Below are 20224 nucleotides of genomic sequence, written 5' to 3'. Positions count from 1 at the left end.
TAAAGGATCTCAAATGAGATGGGATTAAAGTGTGAGGTGAAGATCATACGCAGCCACTCACATGTTTGAAGGTAGTGTGCGGGGCGGCGTTTGCTCCAGTCTCCTCCATGTACTCCTCCCAGTTAAACTCTGCCTCTTCCTCCATGGAATCTGCATCTAAACAAACAAATCGCTCGTCAGCCAGTCATCGCTGATTAAACGAGTCGCCTTAGCTGGAGGCAAAAAATGCATTTCACATGTGGGTTAGGTAACAGTTCAATAAGGCATGCGGATCTCGCACAGAAGTCACAGGAAGTTATCTGGAGTATGTGATGTGTGCGCATTACATGTTACAAGTCATCTTTCGTAATGCCACTATCGATTCTCCTGAAGGTGACACCTGTTCACTTTGCCTGTGGGACATTTGATGTGTCTCTGGGGACTCCTCAGTATGAGGAGTGCAGGACTGAACCTGCTCTGTCTAATGAGAGGGAACAGGAGGAAGCTGATGTTTAGACGGAGTTTGTCTTGAACAGATTGTAACGTCTGCTCGCTTCTTCTTCAGCGCATGCACAAGTTAGGACTGCTCCACTTCAGCACAACCTAATGCCTTCAAGTGTTTAACCTCAAAAATCTCTTTGAAGGTCTGTCAGAAAGGAAAGTGAGGACCAGCCAAAATGTTCTTACTCCCAAGGTATAAAACTGAAACAGGTTCTCACAAATAGAGCTTAACCCTTAACACCCAACTAGGAAAATGTATTAAAACCATTAAAACAGCCTCATATTCAAGAAATTAAGACCTTTTCTTTGACATTTAACAGTAATTAGGCCACAGGACTTTTCATGGTCCAGATTGACAAAATATAAACCAATATAGCCAAATAGGAAGCTGAGCGTCTGTTTAAATGCCATCACACACATTAGATAATAATAATAATGGATTTTTTTGAGAAGATTCAGTTCAGTCGTTCATTCATCATCCTGTCCAGTGACACTTTGACATGTGGCCAATCAGGGAGAATCAGGAGTCCAAGCACTCAGACGACTTCCCTTTCACCTGAGTGATGGTAACCACACATTGAATCACTCAAACCTACATGGCCATCAAAATGTAAGATTGTTGTTTTGTGTAAAAGTTGTTTTTTTGCCCAGAATCATTCATACAGCACGCTTTACCATTAAATCCAAAATTCATCTAAAATAGGTTTTAACGTATTTTTCCAGCTGTGAACAGCTCCTCTATCTCCTTTGTAAAGATGTTAAATACGTTTTGCGGCTTCGTATTTGTTGTGATGAAAGTGAAGCAGTGAACTTTAGTGAGTTAGTTTCATATTTCAGCTTTAAGTATAAACCCAAAACCTGATTAGAGCTAGGGTGTCAACATATTCACAGGTAAATAGGTAAAATAATTTCAGTGACAAAATACATAAAACTGCGTATTTTAAACTACTGTAACAATATGTTCACTTTTACGGTTTTATTGTGCTTTTATTTTTTAAAGAGCTAAACAGTTAGGGGTGGGGGTGGTTGTGAGTGGATAGCAGCGTCCCCTTGTCCCCCTGCAGATCAGCCCCTGCTGTGATGTCCCAATCTAGAGAGCCAGTTGCTCTCGTGGTGACTTGAGTGTTTGTACAGGGACATAGGGCAGTTACATGTCCTGATGTGTTAATGTGCAATGACGTGCGTAAATATGCCTCAGTGTACAGAAAACAACACAAGGTGAATGTTGGTAAGAACGACAATGAAGAAACAAATGCAATATTTCCTGTGTAGGAAAATAATAATCACAGAGAAAACAGCAAACTTACCAAATCGAAAAGTTGTCTTTCCACTGTTGTCTTTCCAGCGTTATCAGCAACAGAGAGATTCCTCGTATGCATTTTTGTCTAATCTGTCTCTACCATACTTGATCAGATAAAGACGGCTTCATGAAACCAAGCTGGCCACATTTAAGATAAAAACATAAAGCCATAGAGCCTAACCTGTGTTCAGCTCTTCTTCCTTCCCGTTGGTCGAACTGTATGTCTTGACTGTGGTCAGGGCCAACGGCTGCTCCTGAGAGTGAGACTGCATCATCCACTGGCGACTGTTACAATTGACCTGAAGTGTTTTTGTTTTCTTCACTGCATCGCTCACTTTCCTCAGTGACTCTGGAGGAGAAAAGATTAATTAATGTTCTAATTTAATGTCCAAAACATCCCACGGTTAATTTAGCTGCTCTTCACTCAGAGCAACACAACAGTGATTCAACTTGATATGTTTTTAAAAAGCTTGCTGTAAGATTTAGTCAAATAAACATGGACTATTTGCTAAGAATTTCTTTGGAAAAATGATGTGTCAGACAGGAAGTGATGCACTTTGCATTTCCACTTTCTTCAGAATAAACAAAAGAAGAAGTGAGTGGTTAGCATGAACAGCTAAGGGCCCCGGTGGCTGCATATGGCAAGCAAATAAACGCCACTTCAAGACGTTTTAACTTCATCAACACAAGCTGGAAAAGATTTCCAGGAGCTAAAACTCTGCAGCAATAAGCAGCCAAAGCAGATGTGAAGCGTAAGGAGAGAATCATAACAAGGAGAGAATTTGCAATTTTCAACACTCAAACTAATTTTCAGCATCATTAAAGCTGAGGGAAAAGCCTGGTATTCTATTAAACTGCACACCAGCCTGTGTTCTGTAATATCTGGGTGTGCATCCTTTCTGCCGCCTACTATTTGCATACCACAGTAAAACTCCATCAGAGTCAAACAAAGTAGAAAAACTGGAGAGACATGAATGACACTAGAGGCCAATTAATTAGTCTGAACTGAAGAAGAAGAGGCGAGATAATAAATATGTATTTGTGGGCTATACATCATGTAATGATACAGTATATTAAACACAATGAGTTTTACTAATGAGGCCATTAGTTAAGCAGATTAATGTGTTAACCTGCTAATATGTCTTTCTTAAAATTAGTCTTGAAATACAAATTTATGTTTTTATTCTGTATGGATCATTGCACAACCTTTTCTATTCTAAGTTATTACTCATGAGAAAAAAATGAATTTTCATTCCTTATTCATCTATTTTCTACATCCCAGTAGAGAAGCTGCATCCAGAGAATATTAGCTTTAAAAATGGATTAAAAAAATTATGAAATAGTTGCTGCTTATTTTTCTGTTGATCAACCAATTGGATCTGCTCTAGTGAAATCACAGTGATGGCCTGAAGCACAAAGCCACCAGACGTTTGCGTACATTAGCATTAGCACTCCAAATATCACTGAAGTTATTTCATTTGTGTATTTTTAAGTTCCTGAGCTCACTTACTTTTAAGGAGTGTCCAAAATATCTGATTTGGCCACACCTAATTTTTAGTTTTCTCTCTGCGTCTCTCTCTTTCATGGATTTGTTTTGATGTTTCAGCCTAATGATGGCTCACTTCGCTGACAGTGACAGCTCTTTGGGCTTCATTTTGACAGCTAACAAGAATAAATTCCAAATGCAAGTAAGATCTTTTATCAACTGATCACAGAACAGCTGAGCAGACAGTTGTCCAAATACTTTTTAGCTGCTAAAAATGAATAAACATGTCTGTAGTTCCTACATGGTTCATAGAATATTTTTCCATTTACCAAACCCTTAAATTAAATCCACTGTTTGTCACAGTCTAAATATAGACCTCAATCCATGTGGAAATAATTTGTATTAAATGGATAATAAAGCAGAAGCAGAGTGACAAACGGTATGTAATCTGACTTTTCTAGGTTTGAAACAACTGACTTTAATAATCAGTGCAACAATATATGAAAATTATCTTCACAACAACAACAAGGGGCCTTGTTTGTCACTTGCCTGGCAGTTGTCCTTGGTCATGCAGTCACATCACCAATGAGTCACTGACTTCCACCCACATTCATCAAACTGGTAATTAACACCGAGGCACGCTGCTGCTGCCACAAAGCGATCCTCAATCAAGCCAAAACACATAGTGGAAAATTCAAAATATTCGAAAAGGAAAAAAATATCCTTATTCTGTGATTAAGCCACCCCTACTGAGATATTAAGGAGGGGGGAAAAAGTGAGAATCCATCAGTCATCTGAAGAAAATAGACAAAAAACCCAGAGAAAATCAAAGCCCACAGAAACTGCTCCCGCTGCTGTTTGAACTGAGAGTATTTACAGAACTGTGAGGCTACAAAGAGTCTCCACAACCATCCCTCTGTCTGTGTGTGTGCCACCCCCCACCACCACTACACACACCCCCCTGACGTCCCAAAGTGGCTCCAGTATACATCCATTGCGTAAACAACAAGCTGAGCTAATTTGGCTCACATGACGCAGTTCGCTGCCCCTCTTCCCCCCCCCTCACAGCCTATCAGTGTTTCTTGCCTAAGTGGCCCACAATCTTCAGCTGCATTGACACATCGCTGTTGTCAAAGGGCAGTCCTCTACAGCGCTCATTAAAACTCATCAAAGTACACTCAGACACTTGTAGAGAGCGGCACGAGGAGTAGTTCACAGCATCACATGCATCTGCATCTTCAGGGAAACTATTTATAAAGACTGAGTGAACCATTCAAACGGCAGATGCCATTTTATGACGGCATTAAGCTCAAATGAATGTTGATTAACAGTTAAATCAATCAACAACAGATCATATGTCGAGCAAAAATGCTGAAGGTCTGCAGGTTCCAGCCTCTTTTATCATCATTTAAAAGCAAATACCTTCAGGGTTTTGACTTGTTCATCACATAAAATAAGAGATTTAAGCGGTTTCTGGGAACTTGTGTCACTATTTTCTGTTCTTTTCTAATCTTAAATGATCAGCAGACTTAGCAAAAATATAATTAGTGGTACATTAATTAAGAAAATGATTCTTTGGGAACCTAAAAAAAAGCTTATTTGATGTATATTTCTGCATTTTCAGTGCCGCCTTTATCGATATTCAAACATTTTTGCATTGTTTTGGCTCTTTCCTGTGGTGCACTGGATTTGAACTTAAACAGTGACTATGAGGTTCAAGCCTCTGAGCTTTAATTTGAGGGTTTTAACAACCACATTAGATGAACAGTGCAGAAACTGCAGCCCTGTCATTGTCCTCCTGTGCTGTCCAGAAAACATATGAGACAATATGTATGAAACACAAACGTGAACACTCTGAAAATGTCAAAACTGAAAGTAGATTCATTTTAGATCCAATGAGCTGGAATTCAGAGACTAAAAAAAGAAAAAAGAAAACAGGAAATGTGTCACCATCTAAATACCTATGAACTGCATTGCTCATTTTCCCAATGCACGCCCTGACATTATTGTCGTCTCGGCAAAGTTTTGGATGTTCTCTGGAATTTTACAGGTCAAATGTTTTAACCGCTTGTTTTAAAAAACTCCCGCTTTGCCTTAAAGTAGGTTCACATTTCATAGACGCAGGGTCCAACTGTATTTAGGGAGTGTGTTTCTGAGGGCGTTAACAGTTTGGACATGAGTGTCTAAAAGTGGATAAAACAGGTTGGAGGAGGTTAAGTTAATTGGAAATGAATTAATTCTCTTAAAACACCAAATGAATAATCAGTTCTAATCATCCTTCCTTCATTATTAGCTTCCTGTAAGAGCCTGTTGAGCTCTGCTGTTTGGTCCCTCACTGGTTAAACAAGCACATCTTGTAAATACGTTACAACCCTCGGGGAGAGAGAAACATCCACGGGCTTTTTGTTCAGACTGTGGTGGTCAGTGTCGACTATTTGACTCAGTCTTTGTCCCTGAAACAAGCTTTTTTTCATTAGAGTTTTGTTTGTACTTGATGAAGCTTACTGGCCTGAAGCGTTTCTGCAGAAAAAGCCCAGATTGGGCGCTGGGGGATTAAACTGGTATGGGAGAGTTAATCTCAGACGCAGGACATTTGTGCCTCTGTGGCCTTAGATTGGGAGGATTTTTTTATTGATTAGCCCCTGATGGGGCTCTGGTCGTCCATGTGTTGTCCTCCTGCCTACCCTAAACCCATCCACACCAGGTTCTCCTCTTTTAGACCCATCCAAGACTCGTTTCCTCCTGGCAACAGGAGGCCGATCCAACAATTTGCTCTCTGTTTCCTTCTCTAGATTCCTACAGTTTATAACATAGATGTGTACACAATGCAGCCAGTGTGTTTATGCCCAATTACAAAAGCCTGTGATGCTCACTGGGATCAGCTAACTACAACATGGTGAAGTGTAGACAGCAACTGCCCCTGGTGGGCCACAAAAAGCAGAAGAGGAAAACAGTGCAGCAGCCAAGGGGGAAACTCCCTCAGCCCAGAGTTTTCTTATTTCAACATCAATGACTGGAAACAGCTTCCTACAACACACACACACACACACACACACACACACACACACACACACACACACACACACACACACACACGTGCACAAGCTTTCTGCACAGCCTACAGCTCTGGGGCTTTTTTTATGTCTATTAAAAACGGGAGAGGTCAGGTCTGATATTTTCCTACATCCTCCCCTTATTCAAATACTAGGCTGGGAGTTAGTTTGCCAACAGCACAACAAAAAGAAAAAGATATAATCAATATTTCCTGTTTCTCTATCTCTCCCTCTCTGTTTGATGCAGACTTGCTGACTGTGTGAGTGTCTTTGTGAAGAAACATTCACAGAAAATTAACATACAATGCCTCATCAAAACCAGCTAGATGATAATAAAACAGGACGGGTACAAAAAGCCTCCATCAGTAATGTGCGCCAGAGAAAATGGATCCTACAGCAGATATTTGAATTTGATGTTTTCACGTTTCTCTTACAATTTGCACATTTTTTTGCGTGTTTCTTTTATCTACACACACATTCCCACTCCCAGCTCCATGGAAAAGATCTTTGGAGCAACAAGAAGTCTAAAAGCATGATTTATTCATAGTGAACACGAACGGCTCTCGTCGGCTCCGCAACGTGCGGTCTTTATTGTTTCTGTTCATTATGGTGACGAATTTAATCTGGAGGAGGAATCCTCGGAAATAATGCAAAGCTGTTAACCCCGGATTTGCAGACCGACAGCTAAAGAGAAATAATTAAAGAGATACGCGCGGTGTAACCTAATTATCTGCGTAATCTTTGCAAATGTACCCAAAGAGAAACAATACGCATGGGAAAAAGAAATCGCCCGCAACATATTAATCTAAGATGTACCGCGAAATGTCGGTTTTATTTGAGGAAATAATTTAAAATCTGATATAGCCCACTGTAATCTAGGAACAGACACATCGAATGAGCTACAGTATTTCTGATAAAAGTGAAAGAGGAAACGTTGGTGCACATAAGGAAGATGAGGCTGTGAGGGGTGTAGCCGACCAGCAGCCTGGCTGGCACTCCGGTCATGTACTTTGCACACTCAAAACTGCAGCGGAAAAAAACTCCCACGGAGTTGCCAAATGCACACTTTGAATTTAATTGATTAAACCTCGTGTATGTCCATCAAAAGAAACAGAACCGGTCGCGTTATGTGCCGTCATTTTATTTTTTCCTCGTTCAAAGATTTTAAGGCGCAGTTTTCTCCCACGAACACCAGAACCCGCCATGTTGAAAGTGGTTTGACATTTTGGCAGTGTCCGGTATTTTCCGATGGCTTTTACGCACCTAAGGCTGAATGAAACAAAAAATCCACATGACTCATCTCCAGGCGATTGTCGGTAATAAGTGGTTTCTAACAGGAATCCGTACAAACTACTTGGTGCTTCTTCTTCTTCTTCTTCTGCTTCTCCTCTTTTCTGTCTGTGCGTTAAAACACGTTAGAGCCGCTCCGGTGTTTTCCAGCACATCCGTCAAACTCACCTTATTCGCAGACAGACAGCTGATTACAGGACACACGTGAACACCGAGGGGGGAAATAAACGGTTTTACCGAGAGTGCCACGAGACTGCGTCCTCTGCACCGGGAGAGCGCGTGAGGCACTTTGAACAACTTGGGCTCGCGAACGACACGCTCGCGCCTCCTTCGTGGTTTCTACAGAAACCGCCTCGGGAGCACTTCGGGATTTTTAACGCGGAGGAGGAGAAAAAGAACTCTCCCTGTGCTTCTACCGTCGACACAGCGCGGAGAGGAGAGCGCAGCAGCCGCGGGGAAGCCTTCCGGGACCGCCGGAGCCGTCACCTGTCTTACCTGTCTCACCTGTCCAAGTTTTTCTGTCGCCTCTCCTTCTCGAGACCCCCTCGTTTTTTTTCCCCCCTCCTCGTTCGCGTGAGCTCCAGCAAAGCGACGCGAGCGACGTCTTTCTGCTGCTGCCCCCGTTCCAATATGGCATCTCCCGTCTGCGCATGTCCAAAAACATGTACAGATATTTTTAAGCCAACTCCTTCTTTGACCTTTTTGTGCAGTAGCAAAAAAGATATTTGGATTATAGCGATTAATATAAATAAGGGGAGCACAGCACAACAGAAACATCTGTTACACAATTATTACTGTTTATCTTCGCATTAAAGATTATTCTGACGTAATGGCATTAACCTACTAATATCTACTCCAAAATAAATCAATTTAACATCGTTGCTTGCTCAAATTATACTAAACCAATCGTTTATTTTAGTGTTAACAATTAGTTATTCGATCCCACACCCAAGACACAATATCTCCTTTATTACCAACAGGAAGATAAACCTCTATAGTCATCAAAACAATAATAAAATATACATATCTAGGTGATAGACAGCTGATACAGCTGCGCCACTCCTGCTTTATCATCATTAGCTGTTTCTGGAAAATCAATAATTTATTCTCTTTAGGATTTGCACTTTATTCCAATTGGATTTCCCACTTTCCTCCAAACAATTCTTCTCTTGTATCCTAATATTAAATATCATCAGACTTCTGTTATTTTAATAAGCCCGGTTCATCTCCTAATCAAAGTCAACACTATCCTCTAGTGGCAGGAGCCTTTTGCACATTTGATAAGCAGTCATACCACAGTTCAAAGTTTGGCAGTGTTTACATAAATGCACTGAAACTCGCAGATAATAGGAGTAAAGGATTCCCACGATCATACAGTTTTACTGCACCTCACAGACCCGTGCGTCAGGCTACATAATAAGTGCACGCCATTATGAGCAATATCAGCACAGCTATTCATAACAAGAGTTGGGTTTTATTTTGAAATTGGTCACGGGAAGTTCGTTGTTTTATTTACAGAGGTAGATGTGATTCATAAAGACGCAGAGGAATCATAAAGACAGGACAGGAGGTGCGGCTGTCGGTGTGATGCCGCTGGAGGAACAGATGGCTGAAGCGTGCGCCGTGCGCCATTAATCTGCCAGGGAAGGAGCTTTTCCAAGCGAGCTGGGGAAAAGGATTATGCACACACATACACACACTGTGCACAAGTCGCATGTGCACACAGATATCTATTTTGTTGTTTAACTCTTAATTCAGTCATAATACCTAAAGATGCATTTGTCTCCAACTGTTAGTTACTGTGACACAACTTTTCCCCGCTGCTCTTTACCTGGAAGCTCCAGTAGAGACGTTAATTCAGTAATTTTAATGGGACTAAATTGAGCCAGTGATGTTGGGTCTCAGTGTGGTTGTGTTCACGGACCCATTCTTTAATCAGATTTACCAGCAATTAGAGTTATTAATGACATTTAAGGGCCAACAATGGAATAAACATTTAATCATTGAGCCCATCGCATGGCTGAACATGTTCAACATACTGTTCGTGTTTTGTGTATAAGCTGAACCAAAATATGTCGAATGATCTATTTATTTTATTGCAGACTTATAGTTTAAGCCTGTTCTTTATTTAAAGTAAATCATGCAAAGACACAGATATATTTTATTTTGTTATTATGATGTTTATTGATATTGCCAATAACAACACACCCTCTCTGATGCATGCTGCATCTTCAGATATGCAGTAATTTGTAATACTTATCTACACCCTCTTTACCTCCCACTATTATTTATATCTCAGTATTTTCACCGGAAAAAGCTTCATCCAAGAAAGAAAAAACACACTGAACTTAAAATTTCCTTTATTGCATCTTTACATGAGTTATTTACCTCAGGGGAACGTGTGCGCGCACGAGCGAGGCCACACAAACAAACGAAGAGGCTCCGACGCGGCGCCGCGCACATTCAAGAAATTCTGCACCGAGCAGCGTCAGGTGAGCGGAAACACAACAGGAAGTCAGGAAGGGGTTATTTCAAAATAAAGAGGAGGGTACGTCAAGACTGCTGCTGGTTGGAGTAGCTGACTATTATTTGTTCTGGAGTTGCCCAGGTGAAGAAGGCACCTGTACAGGGGCTCCAGAAGCTCCATGTTTACTGTACGGCTGTGTGTTGTGGTCATTTGTGGATGTGTTCTATAACAAAATCTATTTTTAAGACCTCAATGGTTTTAATTTAACAAAACAATCCCAAACCAGGATCTACCTGCACTTTATGTCTGTGCTTTTAACTCTAGTAACCAGACAGATAATATGTTTTTATACAAATACATTTCTTTAATTTGGTATAAGATAACACCCATATAACACCTATGTGTAGACTACAGAGGTAATAAAAAACTGTCTTCAGATAGACTGCATTTAGAGGTAGTTCAGTAAAACAATCTGCCATGTCAACTGACAAGGAATAGTCCAAGAAAGATAATAAGAGTTATTAATCACTCTGTACCTGTCTATTTGTGTGAAATATATCCTTTCATCTTTTTTTTTTCTCTTATGCTATTTATTTATTTTTATGGATTTTTTTTACTCTGTTTTATAAAATACAAACAAACAAAAAACTGCTACTGGTTCAAGTTGACTATTGGATGCAGTTGTTCACATCTGGGGTTTATACAACTCAAATTATTTTGTATTTTTACTTATTTTAATTCATCAGGATAATCTACTCAGTGTCAGTACTACTTGGGTACATACAATATATAATAACACATAATAAAATACATTTACATATAATATGTACAGCATTTATAAATATATAAATAGAGAAAAAATTCTAAGGCGCACAGCCAAACCTTTTATTTTGAAATAGAGTTACCGGAAGCTGGACTTCCTGTTCCGGACACTTGACAGCTGGTGTCTTCGTGTCTGAAACATGGACGCGAGTCACCGAATTAATGCTTTTGTTTTGTTTTGCACCGTGAAATGTAGCATCAGCCTTTGGAGACACTGAAGGGAAACTTTATCTTGAATCGATCCCCGGATATTAAGAGCAGCGTTTTGTTTTTCTCGGGTAAAGAAAGTCTCCCTCCTTTTGTCTCCAGGGCTGCTGCTGTTTTTAATCCTCATCATGGACATGTACGGATTCAGCGGCGTCTTCTTGGTGAAACGATTCCTGGACAATGCTCCGTTTGAAATCACGAACATGTCCGACATCAACAAGGCGAACCCCCACGGCTGTGACAACGGAGCTCTGACGGACCGGTTCGGCGTCCTGATCCAGGGACTGCTGGCCGTCGTCGCCTTCAGTACTCTGATGTGTGAGTGTCCGGTTTGTTTCCATCGAGCTGCTGTTGTTTCTGAAACCTCTGCGGTGTCACAGTATTCCTGCAGACGATGGTGGAAACTCAGTCTGCACAAATAGAAACGCTTTAAAAAGCCACACCAGTCCACGTGGCGCTTTGTTGACGTTTGTTTTCACACAGCTTCATTAGCTTGACGCCGAACTCCATTGGAAGAGGCGTCGATTTAATTTTGACTTGCTCTTGGGAAACAAGACACAGTAGATTAAACAACGTGTTAAAACATTAACTTGATTACACAGATTTTCTGCTTATTTCGGCATAAATTATGAAGGATTCCAGCAAACATCTTCCACGTCCACTGAACAGAGCGTTGTAATGTGCCGTGGCAGCATATACGCAATATTTATGTGTATATTCATAAACAATAAAAAAAATAAGAGGCGTTTGGGACATAGCTACACCCCGAATTTGCCTTTAGCACCCAATTGATCCATAAACATAAACAGTTAATCCCATCACACCAACATGATTGTCCATAAGCAAAGCGATGACACAATTTGTTTTTTTTCTAATGTAAGTCTCGCCAGCGTCCTTCCATAAGTCAGAAAGCTTTATGGAGTAGCAGTGCTGCACTTTTCTTGCTCGTTACCAACCAAAGGCCTGCTAACAGCAAACTACTACAACCACTGTTTATTCAGTGAAATGTAATATTCAACAACAACAAAGTAACTGCTGCTCTGGAAATACATCATGATTGATTTGAAGAAACTTGAGATTCTAATTGAATGTCAGTCTGTTTTTAATTATATAAAGCCACAGACATTTAATCAGTAGGTCCCACAGTAGTGTTTCTTTTAACTGAGACAGAATTTGAGAATTTCAGTTTATTTCTTAGTGTTGTTGTCTTCCTTGCTCTCCTTTAACTCCTTGTGGATGTACTCAGACAGAACAATGCCTATTGACTCCTAAACTTGTGATACTGTGGCAGCTGATTTCAAGAATGCTCATATTTCACCGTGCTCGCTGGCACTGCAGGCACTTTCCACTACTTCTGCAGCAGTTTCAGCTGAACATTGTACTTGGTGCAGGGTCAGATATGAACAGTAAAAAAAAACAAGCTTTTACAAGAATGCACAAATCCAACCTCATATATTCCCTCATGATTTCCTTTGCAGCATTTGATAGTTCTAGTTCTTCCTCTTTCAGCATCCTGTAACTTTCCACTGACATCCTTTTTGTCTAGATTCACAGCCAAACTGCTCACATTCATGACCCCTGATAACTTAGTGTGCTACGTGGAAATGACATAAATTCAAATGCATGTGCACGCTGTGTAGTGCTGAGTTACTTTACGAGTGTGTTGGCGTATAATCAAATTATCAGTGTGTAATCTGTGTTTCAAAAGGTCAATGCAGTCATGATGATTAAATCAGCTAATCAAGCAGCCAAGTTCAGATTTCAGCAGATGAATCTGAATGAGTGTTGCAGAAGTAGGCCAGGCCATGGGGGTGAGTGTGATCAATGAACTATAACCTCCATTCGGTTACTTATTACAGTAGTAGAAATATCAATATTGCTCTCTTCTCCTTTCCCCTTTTGTGTTGTCAGCATGTACACAAGTGCACACAAGAGCGTGCATCTGTTAACATTTACACCTCATGCTTTACATGCAGCAGAGTGTTAATAGCCCTTCAGCCATGTCACAGCCAAGCCTGCACCATGCATCCCTGTGCTGATCTGTGTTAGGAGTGTTCTTCCTCAAAGCTATTTTTAGGAGTTTCCCTCCATTGACTCATTATGCCTGCACTCACAGTTCAGATTAAGGCGAAATCTTCTGTACAGCTACTAAAGGTCTTTTTAATGCGAAATATTTATGTACTCTGACATCTGAATTGTGCAGTGTCCCTTTTCGTCTGCATTTCTTCTGTCCTTGACCTACTCTGTGCTACAGCTCTGCAGAGAGTTGAAGCTCATGTTGGAGGTCAAACCAACTGCAGGGAAACTGTGCTACGCCTCTGCTTTGCAGGATAAACACACATTTTATTTTAACAAAGTTATTGTTTAGTTGACTTACTTTTATTTCTATTTGCAGTGAAGAGGTTCCGCGAGCCGGCAGGGATCAGGCGGCCGTGGAGAATCTGGTTAGAAATTAATATCTTCCTTTAGTCTCAGTTGCATAATTAAATAAAGTCAATAAAAACAGTGAAAACTAATTTTCAGGGATTGCAAAGGCTTTTTTTAAATTGCAGAACTCCTTTTCTTTAGGTTTTTCGATACATCCAAACAGGCCATTGGTGCTCTTTTCATCCACTTCGCCAACGTCTTCCTGTCCACACTCACCAAAGAGGACCCATGCTCCCTGTGAGTTATGTATCACCACAAACAAGCCATGATAAGGTGGTGTAGCCAACGGGAAAGTCTTACCAATAATACCATTTCTTGTTTTGCCACAGGTATCTTATGAACTTCCTGCTGGACGCCACGCTGGGAATGCTGGTCATCTGGGTGGCTGTCAAGTTGGTGTCCAAGTTGGTGGAGTACAAGCAGTGGACGCTGCTCATTTTTGGAGAATATGGTGAGTGAGGTGTGAAGTGCGTCTTGGAGGAGGGAGTTTTTAAATTTAAAATTGCCACTTGTGGGCAGTGTTGGCCAGCTGGAAGCAGACAGGGAGGAGAGCCAGCATCTCCAGCTGCAGCAGAGTCTGGAAAACATTCCTGGTGGTTTCAGAGAATGATTAACTCCACACCAGTTATTACACCAACACTCTCTACTGTCTTTTGCATTCCTCATCCGTGATGGAAATCTTTGCTGAAGCAGTTTGCAAGCCTGAGCTGTGATCACTTGTCTCAGAGGTTCAAGTTTAAATTAGATTTAGTCGCTCTGTTTCAAAGGAACATAAGATCCATTTTTAGCATTTCATTAAACTGGATAAGATGAGCTCCTTTAAGCCGAGAACAGTAAATGATGATCACTAGTTTGTGTGTTTGGTTCATTCTGTGTCTGTATTTTCTTCCCCTTCCTGTCTTAATGACAGACCTGTCCTCCTTTGTGTCTGCTGTGGCGAGACACCTGCATATTGGACCTCTTGGATAGGTGTAGACCAAGGGAAGAAAGACTACTAAACTTTTTTTTGATAGTTGCTGTGAGAGGTGGCTCATTAAATTAATCAAATCAAAATGAAATCAAGCTCAACTGACCTTGATTAGACAATAGACAAACAAAATTCATACTAACATTTAATATAAATAATAATAACAAAAGTATTATTTAACCATCACATTAACAGTAATTAAAGCTAGACGTCTTATTTAACCATGGGCTGGTGCTTTCTGCTCCTCTCTTCTGCTCCAGGTGACCCTCCTCAGGCAGCGGCCTGGCTGGGTCAGTGTGGCATCTACCTGCTCATCATGGTGCTGGAGAAAGGTGTAATCAGCCTGGTGCTGCTCATCCCTGGATGGTCCAAAGTAAGTAGACTGTAAATAGATTTGTGCTGCTTTCAAGTCCTGTGGGAAAGTTGGCATCCTGCTGTATTACCATACATCAGCGTAGTGTGACCTGCCAATCTAATATGTTGTGTGTCATAAATAAACCTCAGCGTACTTCAGCAGTAACCTGTGATTTCATTTATTTCTATTGCAACACATGGAACATGCCGCAACAAAACGGATCCTTTAATTAACCAGACTACTTGAAAAAAACAGCAGATTTTATCAGCCTTCCCGTATTTCTATTTTGGCTCTGTTTGGCTTGTTGTTTGGTATTCCCTGGCAACATTAAGAGATGAAAGTCATCAAGAATAAACAAGCAGAAAATAAAAAATGACTTGTCCTTTGATTCTAATGGGAACATTAAAGTAATTCTAATGTATTTAGAGGAAGGTTTGTTTGCATGACATTGAAGATCATATTTGTTTATTCAAATTGGGCCTCATCAGAGCAACAGCTACCCCTCCAAGGAATACAAGACTGTTTATCTGTTTACCTTTACATAGAAATAAGTTTGGATCTCTGTGCTAATTGGGGGACTTCCGCTGTTCAAACACTGACTTTGACAAAATGTTCAGTAAACTCAGTTAGAACTAGTTATTTCACATTCAAGGATAAGTTGAGGATTGTTCATATGTGTCACATGTGTCATACATATATTTGTTGTTAGTTCTTCTTCATTCTTAATAATAATCATATGAAACGTTGCAGTTGCAGGAGGTGTTGCTGAGCTACATTGCTAACCCTCAGCTGGAGCTGGCGCTGGTCATGCTTATTGTGCCCTTCATAGTAAATGTAAGTGATCCAGTTTCCACATCTGAAAAAAACACCAGGAGTTTAACCGAGTCTCTGCAGCATTAATAACACAGTCTCTTCTGTCCGGTGCCCCCTTGTAGTCCATCATGTTCTGGGTGGTGGACAGCCTGATGATGAGGAAGTACAAGACGATGAAGAGCCTGGACGACTCCTGTGACAGCTCGGTGAAGAAGGTGGACTCCCTCCCCTGGGAGAACAACGAGGAGTCACGGGTGAGAGGAACTGATTGTTAAGAGCTGGTTATTGTGTTAAACTAGCTGCTTCATTCCACACTTGATCTGTTGGTCTACTGAGCTTCATTAGATCCGTATTTGGAAAAAGACCAAAAACAGAATTACAACATGATTGTTAGTGTCTCAGTAGAACCATTATTTGTTGTTTTGGTACTATAACAACCAATAAGATAATATGAAGATGAAGAGTCGGAAAATCTACTTCAGTTCCATGTTTATAACATTCAACAGAACTTTTAATTATTCAGTACAGGTTGCATCAACCCCATGAAATAGGACCACTTAGACTTAGACACCCAAACCTATACAAACGGGAATGTGTCACTTTAACACAGTCTCTTTGCTTTTGATGAAGAACATTAGACATGTGTTTGACCACTCTGTCTGCACCTTATTTATTAAGAAACAAACCCAAATAAGTTCAGTCCAAAAAACACAGTCACACAAATTTTGGCTTTTTCTTTGCAGGATTTGTTTGCTCTTATTATTGTGAAATAGTTCCTTAGAATTTAGAACTAAAGAATTTTGGACTCTCTGAGTCTTGACAGAAATAAGTGGTTGATTTGTTCTCGATGCCGTTAAGATGTGTTTAGTTTTACAGGTTGTTTTAACAATACTGTGCATTTAGGGAAAAAATAAATCTGGTTTAATGAGCTAATGAGCACCACATGAAGTCAAAAGTTAAAGGGTTAGTTCACACAAATTAATAAAAAACATTATATTTGAATACATTTGATCACTTTACTGTACCTCCACCATCTAATCGAGTAACTGAGTGCTCCGAGTTGAGTTCTGTTGCTGAAGGTGTCTCGTTTATCAAATGTGTAAAACCTTAGCCGATCCAATCAGACCTTCTTTTACCTCTGATCATTTGCTACATGACATTATTACAAAAGAATAATGTGTTTTTGGACAATGAGGTAAATGACATGTGCTACTAGTCTTCACGACTCCTTGTTACAGTAATTGGTGCATTGTGTTTCTTGTGTCTAATCCACTGGACAAACTGTGGCACTGAGTTGTTGGCTCAAATGCTCCACATTAAGTTCTGGTTTGTCTGAGCTCATTCACACAGCACAGAAGCCTGTGTCATTTCTTTTTTCATCTCTCAGGAAAGATTGAGCTAAAAGCCTTAAAGAGGAGGTGGCTGTTGGGGTGCATGATCTTCATGTTCACTGGGATGAGTGTTTATCCCTCCCTCCCTTTTCCTTTTCCTGGGTCATCTGCCAGACAGCTATAACTCAAGCCTTCATCCCGGGCATAAAAGTGACATTTAGAAGTCGTTTCTACGTGCTGATGTTATGGAAAGAGAAGTGGAGTGGAGGAGGATGACTAACAGACGGGCATTGATTTGGATGAGATCTTTGTGGGGGTGGTGGTTAGAGCTAGAGCCACAATGCTGTTGTTGTGCCTGGCTCGGGATTATAGGGAAGATGATCAGATCCCTGTTTATCATCAGAATCATTCAAGACTTCTGCTCTACGGAGATCTGTAAAAAGACGTTGACCCTCAAATCCATCTCTTGCATAATTTAATTTGCTAAATTATGTTAAGCGTTAAGTGCCACAACAGAAAGACATTGTAACTTATACTACTACTTACTAATATTTGGTCTTTTTGTCCCATCATGTGTTTGATTAGTCTTATTGTCATTCTGTAATGGTGACACCTGCTGTAGATGCAGGTGCCTGACTCAGTGGCTCTATTCAACATATATTTATTATAACGCTGGTTCATCTAATAACCGGGAAAATATCCTGTACTGTCTCCATCATCTTCACCACTAACACGAAGCAAGTCAATTAAAGCTTAAGAGAGCAAAGCAAAAGTCAAACAACTGTTTGAGAGCGTGAAGGGATTCTCTGTATACTCTGTCACCTGCTGCTTCTAGTGAAAACAAGTCTCTGCAAATATCAGAACAGGGAAGCATTCTGTCCTCAGTTACCACAACTCGTATTAAAGTTGAAAAGTTGGTAATGGAGGTAGTGTTAGTGCTCCAAGCCTCCCAATAAAACAACACATGGACGTTGGTAAAGCTCTGAATTTCATACAGTTGTGGATTTTGACTCCTCTGAGATTTGGGTTCATGCTGCTGCTAATAAATAGAGACATTTTCCACTTTAGGCTGGGAATGCGGGGCTGAGATATTTCCCAGCTTTTTGTTTAAGATGCAAAATCCAAACACACCACAGCTGCAAACTCCTCTCTGTGCTTCGACTTTAAGCTGTTGGCTGCTGCTGTGCTCCTACCGTCGTGTGGGTTTATCTGAATATTGAGCACTAACAAAATCTCCTCTCTCAGGTCCTACTGACCGTTGATACAGACACAGATGAGGCTTCAGAGGGGGAAGAGGAGCCCGATGATGTGGAACATATCCCCCATGTGCAATATTCTGGAGGACCATTGAGACCCAGCTGGGTGACGGTGTAAACCCAGGTGACATGACCTCTTAACTCATCCGTCCGCTGTCTACACACACCACACAAAAGAACAACAGCGAAAAAATAAAACTTCCTTCCTTATCTCGCTTCCTAACAAGCATCATTAAAGGTCATATAACCTGTGAATGTGAACACTACAGCCTTTGCTGCCTTCTTCTGTACTTCAGGTGTGAATAGTCCAATGCTCACAATATGCATGTAAATCCAAAAGCATTTTGGGAAATACTTTAAAATGCCTCTATCTTCCCTTCTCCACACCCATGTTTGCTGCAAGAGAACATCAGAGTAACCACACCTAAATGGGAGCTAATTAAGGAGTGCAGCGCACGCAAGTCAAAGTGTGCGGGTGGTGCTTGACATTTAGGAATGATCTGTCTCTATAAGTCATGTATGGTGCACAAGTGGGAAACATATATATATATATAGTAAGTCCTCTAAAATGTTACATCATCAAATATAATCACACTAATTGAGTTGCAATTATAGCAACACTGCACGTAGTCCCTCTGACTGCTTTTAATGTCATAAGGATGGTCATTGATGTTTATTTTGAACCATGCACACGTTGATTCTTTGGCTGCTACTGTCTTCATGGACCAAACAACATGGGTAGTCAGGAGATGTGACCAATGATTTTTGGATATTGGAATATTCGTAATGTACAAAGGGATATTAGGACCACTGTTACAGTTGAAAATGTGTTTTTCTACTATATAGTATTTGAAGAAAAGGATGTCAGTGTTATAAGAAACAAGATCGTAAGAAATAATTAAAGTTATAATTCATGTGAAAAGGTCACTATAATATGAGAACAGTTCAATCACGGCCTTTGTGTTCGACTCTTTTAAACTGTGTTTGGGGAATACATGTATGTGAATGATCAGAAACGTTCTGCTTTTAGCTGTAAAACTCCTCCACATGATGTCATCTCCAGTCGGCTCCTCCAGAGCGAAAAACTCCATCTGATGCGAAGATGGAGAAGGAGTTTTTCAGGTAGAAGTAGAAAACGAATAAATGGACGTTTGGTACCGTTCATACCATTCATATCGTCTACACGTACTCCTCAGGCTAGAATCATCAGGCAGCTGGAAGATCTGTGAAGTTCTCTTTTAAAGAAGTAGCTGCGTATTGATGACAGTGAGTTGAGGAGATTATTACCATTCTTGTATTTGCACAGTAAAAGTGAGGCTACTGCTCGTGCCCGTCCATCTTATAGCACCTTATAAGTTTAATCTTTACAAAGTGTAAAAAGGACATGCTGTGGCTTCATGGAGACTGTGCAGGACTATTGAATAGCTTCCCATGTGCAGAATCAGCTGGTCGAACTCTCTGCAAAAAGTGAATCAGCTAATTTCCAAAAATATTTCTTTACAATGACCTCATGTGATGAGAACTGCCATGTTGGTAGTTACACTTTTTAAAACTGTTACAGCTTTGTTCATGAAATGCTATAACTTTATTATCTGGTGATTTTTTTTTTCTTATTACAAAGATTACAAAGAACTAAATTATACAAAACATTGTGAAAGTACTTGAAATCCCCCCTAGTACGATGTAGTAGCTGTATAACAACAATTTATCATCAGTATATTCCCATTAGCTAGTTTATTTTTACAATTTATCAGCCCAAAGCTCTACAATCTGACACATTCTGTGTGTAATGTTTTATTTTGTATTTTCTAAATCAGATTATGAACATGTGGTTGAAACGTCACAGCACGTCAACAACCGCTGTGCACCTCACCGAATGTATCTCTCCGGTCTGTGCTATGAATAAAGATGATTGACACATGAACCAGTGTTTGGTGTTGAATTCCTGCAGCGGCTGGGGAGAGGCAGCG

General features: G+C 40.4%; 2 protein-coding genes across 6 annotated transcripts in view; one reads left to right on the top strand and one right to left on the bottom strand.

Moving 5' to 3' along the window:
* sfmbt2 (Scm like with four mbt domains 2) overlaps positions 1-8240 on the bottom strand; it is a 38134-nt gene extending 29894 nt beyond the window's left edge. For 2 of the 5 annotated variants that reach the window (XM_026361812.2, XM_026361813.2), the window contains exons 1-3: positions 8105-8240; positions 1962-2129; positions 62-156 (exon numbers count right to left, since the gene is read on the bottom strand). In XM_026361812.2, the coding sequence (XP_026217597.1) occupies positions 62-156; positions 1962-2055 (189 nt within the window). In that variant the 5' untranslated portion in view covers positions 2056-2129; positions 8105-8240. Of the gene's footprint in view, positions 1-61; positions 157-1961; positions 2130-3815; positions 4147-7777; positions 7897-8104 lie in introns of those variants that run through there. The other 3 variants (XM_026361809.1, XM_026361811.1, XM_026361810.1) reach the window with 3 other exon arrangements.
* A 2747-nt stretch (positions 8241-10987) lies between these two features.
* Positions 10988-20175, top strand: tmem110l (transmembrane protein 110, like). Its single transcript, XM_026364357.1, has 8 exons — positions 10988-11423; positions 13501-13549; positions 13674-13769; positions 13862-13983; positions 14760-14872; positions 15605-15688; positions 15790-15921; positions 18244-20175. The coding sequence occupies exons 1-8, from the start codon at positions 11234-11236 to the stop codon at positions 18370-18372; spliced, it is 915 nt and encodes a 304-aa protein (XP_026220142.1). The 5' UTR covers positions 10988-11233; the 3' UTR covers positions 18373-20175.
* Positions 20176-20224: the final 49 nt, after the last annotated feature.

The sequence above is a fragment of the Anabas testudineus genome, chromosome 23, assembly GCF_900324465.2.
Source record: "Anabas testudineus chromosome 23, fAnaTes1.2, whole genome shotgun sequence".
Lineage (NCBI taxonomy): Eukaryota > Metazoa > Chordata > Actinopteri > Anabantiformes > Anabantidae > Anabas > Anabas testudineus.
This window is presented reverse-complemented; position numbering and strand designations above follow the sequence as displayed.

What these genes read in the sequence shown, in the direction of transcription:
- tmem110l (XM_026364357.1), top strand. Translation starts at nt 11,234, where the DNA reads ATGGACATGTACGGATTCAGCGGCGTCTTCTTGGTGAAACGATTCCTG. An exon ending in AAAGAGGACCCATGCTCCCT is followed by an intron (nt 13,770 to 13,861) that starts GTGAGTTATGTA and finishes GTTTTGCCACAG; the next exon opens with GTATCTTATGAACTTCCTGC. An exon ending in TTGTGCCCTTCATAGTAAAT is followed by an intron (nt 15,689 to 15,789) that starts GTAAGTGATCCA and finishes GCCCCCTTGTAG; the next exon opens with TCCATCATGTTCTGGGTGGT.